Here is a 16,940-nt window from a genome sequence, read left to right as displayed (position 1 = left end):
AAAGGGTTTTGCATGAACCCCAAATTCTTGTGAAGTAAAGCAGAAGTGCAATGTAACCTTGAAACGACATAACCAAAGTAAAAAGGATTAGAAATCATGTCTGGAAGAAACCTGTGGCTCCCAACACTGGAGGAGCAGATCTTCCTCCAACGAAGCGATGCTCTTCAGGATCAGGTTTCTTTCTCTTCACCCCCCTTTTCCTCAACCAAACTCCAACCCACTTTCTGTGGAGTTATAGAAGGAGGGACCTTATTTTTTCCCCTTTCTTTTCATCTGTTTTTCCCTTCCTTTGAGGGAGGGGTCCATTCTTGTCTTCCCTAAACGTGAGCTCCAGCAAAAGGGTAATCAGGGTGCGTCCCAGTCGCTGCAGTCCCAGCGCCTCCCAGTTGAGACGTCCATATAAAAACCCTGGTGGAAAGTTATTGTAGGCAGTAGGGAGTTTTCTGCTGGGGTCAGGAGGACTGTGGAACAAGCGGACCCTGCCCCAAACACCCGTGTATGAGTGGAGTGTAGCAGAAAGAGAAGACACCCCCCAACTTTTTTCCTCTCTTGCCTCAAAGAGTCTACATGTCTAGAGGCATCTAGATATGTTCAGCTTTGTGGATTTGCGGCTGGCGCTGCTGCTCAGCGCAGCGGTGCTTCTGGTGAGAGCACAGGGCGAGGACGACCGTAAGTCTCATCATCTCATCACTGCTTTATGGAGTTTCTCAACCAGACTTTTTTCCCCCCTTTCATTTCGCAACGTGGATATTTTCTTCTTCATGTGGACATGGCTGATCAGACCTAAACAGGGAAGAAGGAAGCATGCGCGTTAGATAACACATCTTTGATCAATTCAATGTCTCCACTAGATAAATAGATAGAAGGATGGGATTTGCGTCATGCGCTGGTCATCATAAGGAGGCCCCCCTCTTCTCTCCTCTCACATTGGTCTCCCCTCCCCCATTCCCACCCCGATGCATGCAAAGCAAGTCGCTGCAGGTTTTCCTCCAGGAACAGGATGCCAATATAATACAAAAGCATGGCTAGCCAAAATAGACCTAATTTAGTTAATTCAGTTCAAACTGCAATTTTCCATAAACAGTTTCAAATTGAAGGCTTGCATTCGTTTAAAAAGCAACGGTGGCAGTGTTTAGTTAAAAGTAAATTAAAAAAAAGGTACAATCTGGGAAGTTTTAGATAGACACTTGCTGAGGCCCTGCCAGATGAGTGACAAAGCTACTTCAGTTGGAAAACTAGAGAGGGAGTGGGGAGATGAGCAAGCCCAGTGTTGTTTGCGTTGTATATTTTGTCTCATTGTGTACTATGCATTGAAACAAATTAGGTTTTCGCTAAAAAAAAAGTACAAACTTAATAACTGATCATCTTTTCTGAATCGTTTGCTCGATTTTAATATTCGAGCAAAATCTAATTTTCCAGACGATATGAGTCCTCAAGGGACAGAAACAGATGTCAAACTTACACCGCCACCTAGTGGTTTTTTCTTTGTACTTGGCAAACACATCTGGAAGGCCACTTTTCACCCCCTCCCCTCTCTCTTTTTTTCCGGTACTCTTTTTTTCTTTTTGCGTGTGTCAATGTGGTGTTCTAATTGCAAACACATGCAAAGCGATTCTAGAAGCTGTTGCCAAGCGATAGCCGCTCTGAGCTCAGCATTTAGGTATTTCAGATGCCATTTATATCGTTTTCATGCTTAGAATTCTGCATGTGTGGTGAAGAACCAAAGCTTTTAAAAAAATGATGGACTACATGTGAGGTTTTTTAAAGTTTGTCTTTAATTAATGAACTGGAACTTTTTGGTACAATTCCTCCCTTTCCTGTTGATCAAGCTGCTTCCCCTTCTAATTGGGTCCGTAATTGCTACCCCGAATATCTAAATACGCCTTGCAAACTATTCCTTGTTCTTACCATAACTACTCGATGATATCCGATTTATTTTCGATTTTGCTGCTGCAGTATTTTTATTCATTTAAACGCGAAGGGCATCTGCCTGACCTGTTTCGGCTCACTGTCGCCCTCGGCAGGCACGGGCGGGAGCTGCACCCTCGACGGACAAGTGTTTCAGGACCGAGACGTATGGAAACCCGAGCCATGCCAGATCTGTGTTTGCGACAGCGGCACAGTAATGTGCGATGAGGTCATCTGCGAGGACACAACCGACTGCCCCAATCCCGTCATTCCACATGACGAGTGCTGCCCCATCTGCCCCGATGACGGTACACCAAATATCTTTATGGTCCTTTCTTAAGATTTTCTGCAAACAAACATAAAACACATTGGATTTCATTACAATTTTAGTGCATTTAGATTTTATTTTCACAGAACAATATCCACAACACAGACCAGCAAACTGTGGCCCAGGAGAGCTGCGTGTTTAGCATGATTTTGAAAGTTTCTTCAACTCCGGTGATGCAAATGATCATTTTATTAGCAAGCTGGCAGGAGCTTGTTAAAGATCCTGGTAAGAAGGAATCACCTGAGTTGAAGAACTGAAACTTCCAAAATCATGCAGGACATGCTGCCCTCCAGGACCAGAGTGCCCACCTCTACCATTACATATGATTAATAATAAATATGCTGTTGCTATGCCCCACCAGTTAAAACCTTAAACAGTTGTGTTGTTTTTGTAACATAACCAATAAAAATGTTTGTTTATCTTGCTCTCTCTGCAGGCTACCAGGGTCAATCTCAGGTCGAGGTAAATATATTTTCAATACCTATATCATTTTAGGTCAAAGGTGGGCACTCAGGTCCTCGAGGGCCGTATGTGCTGCATGTTTTACTTCTTATTTTCTTTCTACTCTTCTTAATCTTGTTATCAATCCTGGTGATTGGAATTGCCTGTATTGGAGCAGAGAAACCTCAAAAATCATCCAGCACATACAGCCCTCAGGGACCTGAGTGTCCACCTCTGTTTTAAGTGGTACATAACTTAGATATTTAAACAATACGGACACAAACTAATTGATTGTTCAAGTTAATTATTGAAAATATGATTACCATGTATTATTCTAAATTTAAAACTGGTTTATTCCCTTCTAACTCAACCTTAAACACAAGAGTTATTCATATTTTGATATTTTGAAATCACCTCTTCAGTTGAAACAAATATGTCCTTTGCTAGAATACTGATTTTTTGGTCCTTTTATTTTTGTTCAAGGGACCCAAGGGAGACCGTGGACCCAAGGGAGACAGAGTAAGTGCACACTTTCTTAGACTCCTATCAGCTCTCATTTTGGTGTCCAGTGTATTTATCTTGAAATTGTAAGTGTGTGTGCACTTTGTTGTGAAAACTCAAAAGTTTGAGAGGAAAATCCCATAAAGTTCCATTCATGTTGAGCGTTTTGCTGGTTTTAATTCAAGTGGAGTCATAGTATTTCATTTTTATGCGAATAGTCTATTGGTTGAATGTCATTGAATTACTTAGTTGAGAATTACATGAGGGTTTGGAAGACAAAAACACAAAGCATAAACCAAGCTAGTCAATCATTTTGATAATATGAAAGTCAGATGATGCATCGAAAATTGTACTTTCAACTGGTTTAGATATGTTTTCTGTGTTTGTCACAGTCGTGATTAGAGGCTTTCGAAAGTACTTTGGTTTTAGGTGCTGAAACCCAAGATTGGAAATGTGTATTAAAGTTTATATATCGACCAAGTAGTTTAGATGCTTGTAACTGCATACTTTAAATGTTTTGGTACTATTTACTCAGTAGCTGTATTTTCACTTACAAAGATGAGTTGTGAATTTTAAAGTTGTTCTTTAAGAGTTCTTTGCGAAATCCTGTTTCTCTGATCACATGACCACTGCTTCTGGTTTTTTAATGTGGTGTCTCTCTTTGGAGCTGCTAATATTTATTGTAGTTTTTTGTTGTTTCCATCTCTGTAAATGCAATCCAAATATGTATTCAGATTATTATAATCAGAGATGACTTGAATGTAAAGAACAGTGTTTTTATTTTGGGTCTAAATCTCAACCTATTTTTTTTTCCTCTTTCCCCTTTCAGGGTCCCGTTGGTCCCGCTGGTAATGATGGAATCCCCGGCCAGCCCGGTATGCCCGGACCTCCCGGCCCCCCTGGACCCCCCGGCCTCGGTGGAGTACGTCAAAAGTTTTCTCTTTTTATTGGGATTTTGCTGTTGGTATTTTGTGAGGGATGGTTGACCGAATACAACCAAGAAGGCCATGAGGGTCTTACTTCCGAATAACAGTCATTATGAAAGCACACATTCGCTAATTCTCCCTATTAACTTTGGTCTTATACTTGTCATAATGATACATAATTATAGGAGTAAGTAATACGCACCCTTCTATGTTGTTGGATGGTTCTTAGCAATGGCAATTATATTTGTTTATCTAATCCTCCATTTTAAAGCTATTTTAACCCAGTTCAATGTCTAAACTAGTGAACTGTGAAATGTTTACCAATTTATTGACATCTGAAAGCACATCTGGCGATCATTTTGAGTTTTGGCCTTGTTATGTTTATGTAATCATGCAAAGTTGAAACTGATATGACTGTTGTGGACCTTTATACTGTCAATTGACACCCTTCTAATGTATTTATTTGGGTGTAAAACATTGATTTGATTTGTATTAACCAACAAATGAAAGCTCAAAGGATAAAAAGGTTGCTGGGAAGTATACCATCAAAATATCTGTGTCATTTTCCCATTTAAATGCGAAGTATGTTGCTAATCTGATATAGCCATGCTTTTTTAATTGTGTATTATTGTTTATTTATTTGGTTATATTTTTTTGCAGAACTTCTCCCCTCAGATGTCTGGCGGCTACGATAAGTCTCCTGTTGCACCCATTCCTGGACCCATGGCAAGTCTTCAGCAAAAACAAATACAGGCTTATTATTATTTCCCACTTTTTCTTGATCGAATAAGCTCTAACTTCTCTGCTTCCCTTTAACAGGGCCCAATGGGACCCCGTGGAGCCCCTGGAGCTCCTGGTGCTAGTGTAAGTACACAACATACTGTGATTAAACGAAAAATTGAATAAATTCCCCCTAGAAACAAAACACATGAAAAAAAAAGTTAATAAGGCAACAAGCATCCCACCTGTCAGGAGCAAGCTACATAGGAGACAAATAATAGAGTTGAGATCACTAACAGTGATTCTTTATACTTTATTCAGGGCCCTCAGGGATTCACCGGACCCCCAGGCGAGGCTGGAGAACCTGGACCAGCTGTGAGTGCTGATAACAAAAAATAACTCTAACATGACTTGATGCCATTTTGACTAAATTGTCATTCTCTGCAGGGCCCCATGGGACCTCGTGGACCTGCTGGCCCCTCTGGCAAGAACGGAGAGGATGTAAGTGGACCTAACCTCATCTAGAAGGTCTCATCCTAAATGCGCCTCACTTCAACTTTGTCTTTCTCCTAACACAAGGGTGAATCTGGCAAACCCGGTCGTGGTGGTGAGCGTGGACCCCCTGGCGCTCAGGTAGGTCCCTGATACAGAGGCACGTCGCAAAAGACAAGTTTTACCCAAAACTCACAGTCCTTTATCCATGCCATAGGGTGCCCGCGGCTTCCCTGGAACTCCAGGACTTCCCGGCATCAAGGGACACAGAGTGAGTACAAAATCCGCCACAGTTTGTGCTAAATACAGCCAAGAGTCTCACCAGCATGCGTTTTGGTTTTCCTTAGGGATTCAGCGGTCTGGATGGTGCCAAGGGAGATAGTGGCCCTGCTGGACCCAAGGTAAAGAAGCATTTGATTGATGACGACTAACGCTACAGTGGAAGATACGTACGTCATAATATTGCCTTAGCTCTATTTTGCATGTGAAAGTTAAAGTAGGCCTGTCCCCATCAACAGATGATTTTAAAGATATACATTTCAATCCATCCAAAATTACACATTTGGATTTGTTGCCTTTTATATAGGTCATATTTGTGAAAGTTAAATTAAAAAAGGCTAAAGTGAAACAGTAAATGACTTACATTTAATCCAGTGGTACGCAGTATGATTTTGTTGCTTTCAACTTAATCTAAATCGACTTAAAAGAAACAAGATATGTTGACTACATCACAACAAAGCAGAGATGTTTAACATTGTGCCCGCAGGCACCAGGGCCCCCTAAAGACAGCTGAGGTCCCTGCAGACCATAACTCACCAGTGCTTGGTCATTGTGACATTCCAGTAAAATCATTTTTTTTTTTGCTGTTGATTGAGTCTATTTAACCTAAGTTCCAATAATTAACCTGGCAATAACATAGTAACAACATAGTAATTACACAATGAGTTGTTTGTCAAAGGTGCGTATCAAACTGGGTGCCCTTTGCACTAGTGACAAAATGTAGCTCTCAGCTTGAAAACGGTTGGAACCCCAGCAAAAGGATTCCAGTTCACAGAAATCAAGTGTAAAAGTGCAAAGATGTCATCAGTAGGGATGTCATATGTTGTATTTTGATCTGGAATTGTCGACAATGCAGCTGTGAAACCTCCTGAAGTGTGTTACGAAACTCAAATGTATTTAGTTTATTTGTGTCTTTGTTTACCAATTCCATTCAAACCGTTCCAAAACTGACAATAAGTAGCAAATGGTTTATATACAACATCATAGCAATTAGATGATCATGAAACGAACACTCTCTAAGCACCCTATATTTGTATCCAGGGAGAGACTGGAGCTGCTGGTGAGAACGGAACTCCCGGTGCTATGGTGAGCAACAGCAAGCCCCCCCAAATGACATCTTGAATTCGATCTCAGATGAGCCAATTTTTTGGATTGATTCCTAATGTTCTTAATTTCCAGGGACCCCGCGGTCTGCCTGGCGAGAGAGGTCGTGCTGGCCCTGCTGGAGCTGCTGTGAGTCCTCGCACATTTTGTTTAACTCCATCTTTTAGGCAGTTGATCAAAAATAAGAGTCAAACTTGATCATTTTTTGTGCCGCAGGGTGCTCGTGGTAACGATGGTGCCGCTGGTGCTGCCGGACCTGCCGTAAGTTTCCATGTTTAAGAACGATCTTGACTGTCTGCTTTACACCTTTTTTTTAATACATTCAATTGTATTTTTCTGTATTTTTTTAGGGTCCCACTGGCCCCGCTGGTCCTCCTGGTTTCCCTGGTGGCCCTGGAGCCAAGGTAAAACTCTACACTTTTATCTTATTTTGCTCTCTTGGGATAGTTTTTTTTTGCTGTATTTGGGAAAATGTGAGTTTTGCGTGTTCTTTTGGGGTTTTACATTGAACGATGAAGGACTTGTTGGTTTAAGATCAGGTAATTGTGTAATTGTAATCCTGTGCAGTCCTTAGAGATATTTTTGTGATTAGGGCTATATAAATAAATGTGACTTGACTTGACTTATAGAAGAAAAAACATAGTCAATCTCAAATACTATATACAATTCCATTTAGCAATACAGCCATTTATATTTTTGATCTCATTATGCAACCATTAGATAGATAGATAGATAGATAGATAGATACTTTATTCATCCCCGAAGGGAAATTCACTTTTCCAGCAGCATCCCTAAGCTGAGAACAATTAGCACTCATGTGAAGATGTATTTATTTATTCATTTATTTCCCAATTTTCCAAACCACCGCTTATCCTCAAAAGGGTTGTGGAGGTTCCGATGGCGACATTGGGCAAAGGGAATTGGTTGCCAGCTAATCATGAGGCACATCTACACATACAACAAATTTTAAGTCACTAATATATCTGCAATGCATGTTTTTGATTGTAAGGAGAGGAATCCCACACAGGCACAGGGAGCTATAACTGAACCCGGGACTTCTAAATGTGAGGCGAACGTGCTAACCGTTCATGCACAGTGCTGTATCAACATTTAAATGGCGGAAATTAGGGGTTGTATCAGCTTTGGAAATGTTGTTAATGGCTCTGAGTTTGCGCACTCGCTCCCATTTAAACATTTTATGAATTATGTTTAAATATCCTACTTTTTAAATGGGATCTCTCTGTATTTCCAGTCTTAAGTTAATCATCACCCACTTTTTAGGGTGAGGTTGGAGCTCAAGGTGCCCGTGGACCCGAAGGCCCCGCTGGAGCCCGTGGTGAGCCTGGTAACCCTGGACCAGCTGGCGCTGCCGGAGCCTCTGTAAGTAAACCATGACAACTAAAAAGGACTTAGAACATTTTAATATTGTGATATGGTTATTTTTTTTCAATGCAGTTAAGAAAAAAGCTAAATGTCATGCATTTTGGATTCATTGCAAATGAGCTAAAATATTAGCAAACGTTTCCTTATTCTAGCATTGCTGATTACGTTTTAAAGCCTACTAGTATCATTTTTCTTCATAATTCAACCCCAAAAATATTCCTAAAACCGCGTTTGTAACCATTCAGGGTAACCCCGGAGCTGATGGAGCTGCTGGAGCTAAGGGTCTTCCTGTAAGTAAACAACTTAATGCTAAGGCACCCAAATCTACCGGCTGACTTTAGGTATTAATTATAAAGCATGTGCTGCCCCCTGCAGGGTGCTGCTGGAGTTGCTGGAGCTCCCGGCTTCCCCGGACCCCGTGGACCCCCAGGACCTTCTGGTGCTGCTGGTGCCCCTGGACCCAAGGGTAACACTGTGAGTAAAATTATATATGAACTGCTGTCTTTTGGTGGGCGATATGAGGAATAGGATAACAATTATTTTTTGGTACTTTTTTTGTTGTCTAATGTTTTCTAATTCCCCTGTAATAGGGTGAGGCTGGCGCCCCCGGATCCAAGGGAGAGCCTGGTGCCAAGGGAGAGGCTGTAAGTTTCCCAACTTTTTTGCATTCCTTAGAAACTTATGCAAATCAAGCATATAACGCAGAAGTTCAAGTTCAAATGCTCTTATTTACCGTACAGGGTGCCCCAGGAGTTCAAGGACCATCTGGACCTTCCGGCGAGGAGGGCAAGAGAGGAGCCAGAGGAGAGCCCGGTCCTGTTGGAGGCCGTGGAGTTCCCGGCGAGCGTGTAAGCAACATAGAGAAATTTAAATTCAGCTTGTGTATTTGATGTCCATCTATATATAATCACAGAGTCATGTGAGACTGTACAAAAGAAACACAGCTCAAATAATACTATACAGTACAGTATTGCAGACTTTCTTTATTCAAGTGAAAATAATTATATTGGTATTTAGCGGAGTAATTAATTTCATTTTTACCCAACATTGCATCGTCGGTAATGCAAACTCAATTAAAGACAGGAACCTTTGGTTGATTTTCTTTACAGGGTGCCACTGGCGGCCGTGGTTTCCCTGGTGCTGATGGTGCTTCTGGACCCAAAGTGAGTATAACACATACACAGCTAAGATTGCTTTTACCAACGGATTTTATTTTAATGAGATTTAGATCATGTTTCTGAGTTAAAATTATTTGCGCCCCCCTTTGGCAATCTTAGGGTGCCACTGGCGAGCGTGGTGCTCCTGGTGTAGCCGGACCTAAAGGTGCCACTGGTGAGCCCGGCCGTACTGGTGAGGCTGGTTTGCCCGGAGCTAAGGTAGGACTTTGTTTCTGGTATTTGATCAAGCGACAAGGTTTATTAGCTGGGAATATACACCTCTGAGTATTTTTGTATGACTTTTAGGGCATGACTGGCAGCCCTGGCAGCCCTGGTCCTGATGGCAAGATGGGAGCTACTGTAAGCCCACGTCTTAATGCTTTATCTTTTTTTTTTCAATGAATGCACAATAAGCTAATGAAAAAATATCACCAGGGTGCCCCTGGACAAGATGGTCGCCCCGGACCTCCTGGTGCTGTTGGAGCCAGAGGCCAGCCTGGTGTTATGGGATTCCCCGGACCCAAGGGAGCTGCTGTAAGTAACTCGCCCCAGGAAGGTGTCCCTTAACATTCAAGAAGCCATTTACAGCATCATCAAGTCCCCTTTGTCTTTAGGGTGACTCTGGAAAGCCCGGTGAGAGAGGAGTGATGGGACCTACTGGCCCCGTTGTAAGTTCTTTAGATATTTTTCTTTGGTCTTTGCGATATATAGCTACACACCTAAAATCTGTGTTTGTTTAGGGTGCCCCAGGAAAGGATGGTGAGGTTGGTGCTCAGGGACAAGCTGGACCTAACGTAAGTAGCTGATGAAAACAATTTTCAAGTCCACCTGCTAAATCTTGGTTGGTTGAAACATTTTCCCTTTGTATTTCTCAGGGACCTGCTGGTGAGAGAGGAGAGGCAGGACCTGCCGGACCTCCAGGATTCCAGGGACTTCCCGGACCTCAAGGTGCAGTTGGTGAGACTGGCAAGTCTGGAGAGCAGGTGCACAAATAATTTATTTGAACTCTGACCACTTTATTTTATTATATTTTTTGTTTTTAAAAATAAACAATACGCATCCCTATGTGTAATTTAGGGTGTTCCCGGAGAGGCTGGAGCCCCAGGACCCGCTGGTGCCAGAGTAAGTCATAATAACCATTTGAAAATAGTCCACACTACTGTGAATTTATCCATGGCCAACCCAGGCTTAACTTTTTATTAACTGTCGAATTCAGGGTGACAGAGGTTTCCCTGGTGAGCGTGGTGCCCCAGGTGCCATCGGACCTGCTGGTGCCCGTGGATCTCCTGGATCTGCTGGAAACGAGGGCGCTAAGGTAATCTTGGCTAAATTGCAAGTCCTTTCTGTCTCCACTGTAATTGTCAGTTATTCTATCAAGCATTTCTAATTTGATTCAACTCAATTTCAGGGAGATTCTGGAGCACCTGGTGCCCCCGGAGCTCAGGGCCCACCTGGACTCCAGGGAATGCCCGGTGAGCGTGGTGCCGCCGGTCTTCCAGGACTGAGAGGAGATAGAGTGAGTTGTCACACTCATCAGTTTTGTCCTACAGTAAGTTTTAATTCTGTTGGAATCTCATTCACCAATATGTTATCTTTTTCAGGGTGAACAAGGAGCCAAGGGCACTGATGGAGCACCTGGCAAAGATGGACCTCGTGGTATGGGTGGTCCTATTGGACTTCCTGGACCTGCTGGAGCCACAGGAGACAAGGGAGAGAGTGGCCCTGCTGGACCCGTTGGACCTGCTGGAGCCCGTGGAGCCCCTGTAAGTATCCCTCTAATGAAAAAGTCTAGACTCTAACCATACCTTCCTATTGAACTTTTTATTTATGCTAATGCTAATGATAATAATACTTTATTCTTCCAAAGGGCAGTCAAAATGTATTGGTCATCTATTTATTCTTAAATTCTACAACCTTCTCCTCTTCTTCTATAGGGTGAGCGTGGAGAGTCTGGACCCCCTGGACCTGCCGGATTTGCTGGACCTCCTGTAAGTTCATAAATGCTTTGAATTCACCTACAGAGACATGCTGTTATTCCGCTCCTCAATTCTGACCTTTATTATCATCGCCACTATTCAGGGTGCAGATGGTCTTGTTGGTGCCAAGGGAGAGACTGGTAACAATGGTGCCAAGGGTGATGCTGGTCCTCCCGGTCCTTCTGGACCTACTGGTGGTGCTGGACCCCAGGTTCGTAATTTGAAATATCATCAATAATGATTCGAGTATTTGCCCATTGTTATTAGCTTTTGCATCCTGACCACCATGTACCATGTGTTAGGGTCCTGTTGGAAACACTGGCCCCAAGGGAGCCCGCGGAGCTGCTGGACCTCCTGTAAGTTTCTGTTTCTTATTCTAATCTTCACCCTTGTCTATTGTATTTAGATATACGTTCAGTCTTCAAATGAACCCCGCTTCTTCTTATCAGGGTGCTACTGGCTTCCCTGGTGCTGCTGGCAGAGTTGGACCTCCTGGCCCCGCTGTAAGTTGATAGGGCATCTTGGCACAATACTTACAACATACAATACGGCATGAAGAATTCACAGAATGTAAAGGATAATTGAATGATATTCTTGTTTCGAACAGGGCGTTGCTGGACCTCCTGGGCCTTCTGGACCCGGTGGAAAGGAAGGACCCAAAGGAAACCGTGGTGACACCGGACCTGCTGGTCGCCCTGGTGAGGTTGGAGCTGCTGGAGCCCCTGGACCTTCTGGTGAGAAGGGTAGCCCTGGTGCTGATGGTGCTCCTGTAAGTTGTTTTCACGTTACCATTAATCTGGCTGCACAAAAAGATTTGACTGAACTCTGACCCCTCTTTCAATCCTTTGCAGGGTAGTGCTGGTATTCCTGGACCTCAGGGTATCAGTGGACAGCGTGGTATCGTTGGTCTATCTGGAATGAGAGGAGAGAGAGGTTTCCCCGGTCTGCCTGGACCTACTGTAAGATCAAACTTTACTTAGTCCTGGAATGATCCAGGATTCATCATTCAAGTGAGCAACGTAATTTAGGCTATTGCATATGAACACACAATGGTTGCATAACCTACAGGGAGAGCCTGGAAAGCAGGGACATGCTGGCCCCGCTGGTGAGCGTGGACCTCCTGGACCCTCAGGACCCCCTGGACTGGCTGGACCCTCTGGTGAGACCGGACGTGAGGTACGGAAAGGAAGCCTTTCTCTCAACCTTCTGTGTTTGTCTTCTGACAGTTTGTATCACAATTGACTGTTTTGTGTTTCTGTTTAAGGGAGCTCCTGGTAATGAGGGATCTGCTGGCCGTGATGGAGCTGCTGGACCCAAGGTGAGCTCACTGGACATTGGATGATTTTTCACCTTTTTGGATTGCTCTCAATCGCTAAGCCATTCCTAGCCGTCTAAAAATCGAAGCACGCTATTAAACTGCAATAAAGGACTTTAAAAGCGAATTTTACTTTCTATTGTATATTAATAAATGTTGCAGGTCATCGAGAGTCTGTAGCTGAGATAAATAACATTGTCAAATAATTCAGGGAGACCGTGGAGAGTCTGGCCCCGCTGGAGCTCCTGGAGCTCCCGGACCCCCTGGTGCCCCTGGACCCGTCGGACCTGCTGGAAAGACTGGCGACCGTGGAGAGACTGTAAGTGAAATGTGTTTTTGTTTCGTCTTTGTCCTTTATTTTCTTCATGGGCAATGTATATTGTTGTGGTGGAAAATATTACTGAATTTAAATAAATCGTGTTGGTTTATTTCAGGGAGCTGCTGGCCCTGCTGGTCCTTCTGGCCCTGCTGGACCTCGTGGCCCCGCTGTGAGTGAAATTATGACCATCAGCAAGAGACCCCTACAATGGACCAGGAATGCACCTCAATTATCTTATCTCTTCATAGGGAGCCGTTGGACTTCGTGGAGATAAGGGAGAGTCTGGTGAGGCTGGTGAGAGAGGCATGAAGGGACACAGAGGATTCACTGGCATGCAGGGCGCTCCTGGACCTGCTGTATGTTTCTCAACACAACTTTTATGAAGGGTGGGAAACTACATTGTTTGATCTTAATACTATTTTCTTTGCACTTCCAACAGGGTCATGTTGGAGAGCCTGGACCCGCTGGTGTTGCCGGACCTGCTGGACCTAGAGTGAGTTCTTTTACTAAAGTAGTTTTGCATTCCACTTTTTTCTTTCAAGGAATTTATTTTTTAATCATTTTCCACAGGGAGCTGCTGGTCCTGCCGGTTCTTCTGGTAAGGATGGTATGACTGGACTTCCCGGTCCCGCTGGACCTTCTGGACCTCGTGGACGCACTGGAGAGATGGGACCTGCTGTGAGTCTCATCGTGATTTATCGATCAACTCTTTACTGCAACGAAAGGCATGTAAACACAACCTTTTCCCCCTTCGTTTTTCTCTTCAGGGTCCTCCCGGACCTCCTGGACCTCCTGGATCCCCAGGTGCCCATGGTGGTGGATTTGACCTCGGTTTCATTGCCCAGCCCCAAGAGAAGGGTCCCGATCCCTTCCGTATGTACCGCGCTGATGATGCCAATGTTCTGCGTGACCGTGACCTGGAGGTTGACAGCACTCTGAAGACACTCAGCCAGCAGATTGAGCAGATCCGTAGCCCCGATGGCACTCGCAAGAACCCTGCCAGAACTTGCCGCGACCTGAAGATGTGCCACCCAGACTGGAAGAGCGGTGAGTCACTGTCACGGAGTATTATAACAAGTAATGTGATTGTAGTGGACTGAACATCTGGCCTAATAGCTAAGATCAAATGTAACTGGGTAACACTTTGGTGTATTTTTTTAAAACAGAAATAAACTAGAAATCTGACATAATGTACCCTTCATCTTCAGGCATGTACTGGATTGACCCTGACCAGGGCTGCAATCAGGATGCCATCCAGGTCTACTGCAACATGGAGACTGGAGAGACTTGCGTGTCTCCAACTCAGCCCGAGGTTGCCAAGAAGAACTGGTATGTCAGCAAGAACATCAAGGAGAAGAAGCACGTCTGGTTCGGCGAGGCAATGAACGAGGGCTTCCAGGTACACACAATGAATCCAACAAGGCCTTTTTGTCCTCTTTAGTTTCATTATCTAACATACTAGAGGCTCTGATTTATCCAAAGTTCGAGTACGGAAGCGAGGGCTCTCTGGCAGAAGATGTCAACATCCAGATGACCTTCTTGCGTCTCATGTCAACTGAGGCTTCCCAGAACATCACATACCACTGCAAGAACAGCATCTCCTACATGGATGCTGCCACTGGCAACCTGAAGAAGGCTCTGATCCTCCAGGGCTCCAACGAAATTGAGATCAGAGCTGAGGGCAACAGCCGCTTCACCTACAGTGTCCTCGAGGATGGCTGCACGGTGAGTACATTTGCTTAAATCTGAAGCTCCGCTTCCCTACCCAACTTGGTGATTAAAACATTGACTATTGCCGTAGTGATATTGATTTGGTTCAATCCTTCTGTCTCCTCGCAGGCACACACCGGTACATGGGGCAAGACAATCATTGAGTACAAGACATCGAAAACATCTCGCCTGCCCATCATTGACATCGCTCCTATGGATGTTGGTGCTCCAGACCAAGAGTTTGGCCTTGAAGTTGGACCTGTCTGTTTCTTGTAAAAAGAGAAATCTGGACTTGAAAATGTTGTGGTGCGTGAGTGCGTGAGTGTTTTTTTCTAGCAACCATCCCTCTTTAAAAAAAAAAAAGAAAAGCCACCAAAACACTTTTCTGATCTGGCCCCCTTTTTCTCCTCATCCTGCGATCGTATACGACCATTGTTCTAATGGTCATCAATGCCTTTAACCTGCACTTCAACAAAGATGGCAGTGATGCGGCCATGCTCGCATCGTCGCGATTGGGACCACTACTTTTTTGTTTCTGACTCTTTTTTTGTTTTGTTTTTACCATCAACAACACCAAGGATCCCATAGAGAAGATTTTCACTGGCAACAAGAAAATAATATATGCTCCTGTAAAGTGTAAGAAAATTGACTTCCCCCTCTTCAACCAAGCCAATCCAGGACTCTCTGGAGTTTACAGAAACACACAGGTGACTTTTGTATTTTTATACACCCGCCCTGCGGTGAGAGGAATGAAAGGACCGTCCCGACAGACAGAACCCGATTGATTTGTACCACGATTCAGGTGTTGATGAATAAACGGTGAAACTGACAGCTATGTTTGTCTTTGTTGTTGTGACACCCGATTTCCACCTGACTGAGTTCTGCTATTGAGGCCGCTGTTGCTTTGTTCCTCTTGTCAACCAAAGTCACATTAAAACCACCAGCAGAGAAACATGGGTTTAAAACTTGTTTTTCTTTGAAGTACATTCTGTGCCTACCTCAAAAAAGTGTTTGAAAAATGTGTTTTCCTCCAGGATTTGTGGCAGTCAGTGGCATCATTGAGGCACTTTAGAAAAAAACACAAACAGGTGCTATCCTTTTGTTTAAGGTCCCACTTTGTCTTTGATGTAACAAGGGCCCTCTTGGGTGCTTGTGTGAAACCAACTAAAATAAAAAAACTTCTCTTTTTTCAGTTTTGCTTTTCTGTTCTCGGCACCCTGCTCCTGTAAACCAAATCAATTCTCCAAACGCATTTTCCATCTCAACCCTCATTAAAACAGTTGTTGTCATTTGTTTTTTTTTCTGAAGGTGGGTTTTCTGAAAATCTTAAATAATGATATGCACAGAAAGAAATCCATTGAGAAAGAAATTGGGAGAAACACCAAAAGATCTGTACTTATTTTGTATATGTATAATAATTTGAGATGTTTTTAATTATTTGAATGCTGAAATAAAGCATGTTAAGTGGTCGTACAATGAATACTGCCTTTACTCTCACTGATTGTCCCAGTGATTGTCCCTGGTCTCATATTTTTGGGGGGGAACTTAAAAGAGAAATGGATGCAGGATCAGTTCCTGCAAAGATAATGGATGAGACGTCTTCCTTTTGACATTTCCCTTAAAAGTGTTGTCCATAACTTCAAAATATTCTACTTGCTGATGCCATCTTCTGGCTGAAATTCTTATTGCAACCTCTGTCAAACTGCTTGTTTTGTGCGTGTACGTACGTGACTCTTAGATGCGAACGAATAACCTCCCCCTTTTCATCTTTTTGGGGGTTTGGGTTGGGATTTGCACTCTATTTGAAACAGTCCTTTTCTTACTGTGACAATTTTCATGCTAGAATAAAAGCAATCCGTGATCACGTGCGTGAAATCACGCTCCGGGAACTGATTATAAAAGTAAGATAGAAAAAAAGCAGATAGGCGCGGTGAAAAATATACTATAAAGGCTCTTTGAACTCAGTTGGGCATTGTTAACATACCTATTAGAGAAAATATTTAACTGTAAATGTTTTAAGGACACCTCAAACTATGCATCCCACCTTTGCTGCAAGACTGTTAAAAGACTGTGAATAGAGAAGCTACCAACCTGTTAGACGGTGCTGTGAGTTCCCAATCCTTGTCATGAAGGAATAAAATCCAACGCTCGGGGGCACAAAAAGATATAATCCAACAAGATACCAGAATTAAATACTGCTTCTGTGTTGTAATCTCCATTTGAGTCGCTACATCATGCAGCTCCGACAGCAAAACGGTGAGTGCCCGCTCGGGTAAAGCGGCTGTGCAAGTAGTGGGCATCACAAAGAGGCCGATTGTCCACCTTCAGGTTGCACCCCCCGCGGCACTCTGCTAAGAATATGGTTCTGAATTAAGAAGCAG

At 43.5% G+C, this 16,940-nt stretch overlaps 1 protein-coding gene across 1 annotated transcript; it reads left to right on the top strand.

The window, feature by feature from the left end:
* Window positions 1–406: 406 nt before the first annotated feature.
* Window positions 407–15,388, top strand: col1a1a (collagen, type I, alpha 1a). The gene is made up of 49 exons (XM_088344837.1): window positions 407–669; window positions 2,025–2,216; window positions 2,673–2,698; window positions 3,161–3,196; window positions 4,008–4,100; window positions 4,765–4,830; window positions 4,924–4,968; window positions 5,146–5,199; window positions 5,272–5,325; window positions 5,404–5,457; window positions 5,534–5,587; window positions 5,664–5,717; window positions 6,637–6,681; window positions 6,775–6,828; window positions 6,916–6,960; window positions 7,050–7,103; window positions 7,981–8,079; window positions 8,328–8,372; window positions 8,458–8,556; window positions 8,673–8,726; window positions 8,823–8,930; window positions 9,192–9,245; window positions 9,360–9,458; window positions 9,546–9,599; window positions 9,675–9,773; window positions 9,854–9,907; window positions 9,980–10,033; window positions 10,115–10,222; window positions 10,317–10,361; window positions 10,456–10,554; window positions 10,648–10,755; window positions 10,841–11,002; window positions 11,174–11,227; window positions 11,319–11,426; window positions 11,518–11,571; window positions 11,665–11,718; window positions 11,823–11,984; window positions 12,067–12,174; window positions 12,284–12,391; window positions 12,480–12,533; window positions 12,742–12,849; window positions 12,965–13,018; window positions 13,098–13,205; window positions 13,289–13,342; window positions 13,420–13,527; window positions 13,617–13,896; window positions 14,058–14,248; window positions 14,332–14,574; window positions 14,689–15,388. The coding sequence occupies exons 1-49, from the start codon at window positions 588–590 to the stop codon at window positions 14,833–14,835; spliced, it is 4,344 nt and encodes a 1,447-aa protein (XP_088200963.1). The 5' UTR covers window positions 407–587; the 3' UTR covers window positions 14,836–15,388.
* The last annotated feature ends 1,552 nt before the right edge of the window (window positions 15,389–16,940 follow it).

Source organism: Urocampus carinirostris, chromosome 1, assembly GCF_059441175.1.
Source record: "Urocampus carinirostris isolate Australia breed hairy pipefish chromosome 1, RoL_Ucar_1.0, whole genome shotgun sequence".
Taxonomy (NCBI): Eukaryota; Metazoa; Chordata; class Actinopteri; order Syngnathiformes; family Syngnathidae; genus Urocampus; species Urocampus carinirostris.
The sequence above is the reverse complement of the archived record's forward strand: the minus strand, read 5'-3'. Positions and strand labels throughout refer to the sequence as shown.

Excerpts from the sequence above, each read along its gene's own strand:
- col1a1a (XM_088344837.1), top strand. The coding sequence starts at position 588 with ATGTTCAGCTTTGTGGATTTGCGGCTGGCGCTGCTGCTCAGCGCAGCG. Across the intron at positions 670-2,024 it reads AGCACAGGGCGAGGACGACC|GCACGGGCGGGAGCTGCACC; the intron begins GTAAGTCTCATC and ends CGCCCTCGGCAG. Across the intron at positions 14,249-14,331 it reads CAATGAACGAGGGCTTCCAG|TTCGAGTACGGAAGCGAGGG; the intron begins GTACACACAATG and ends ATTTATCCAAAG.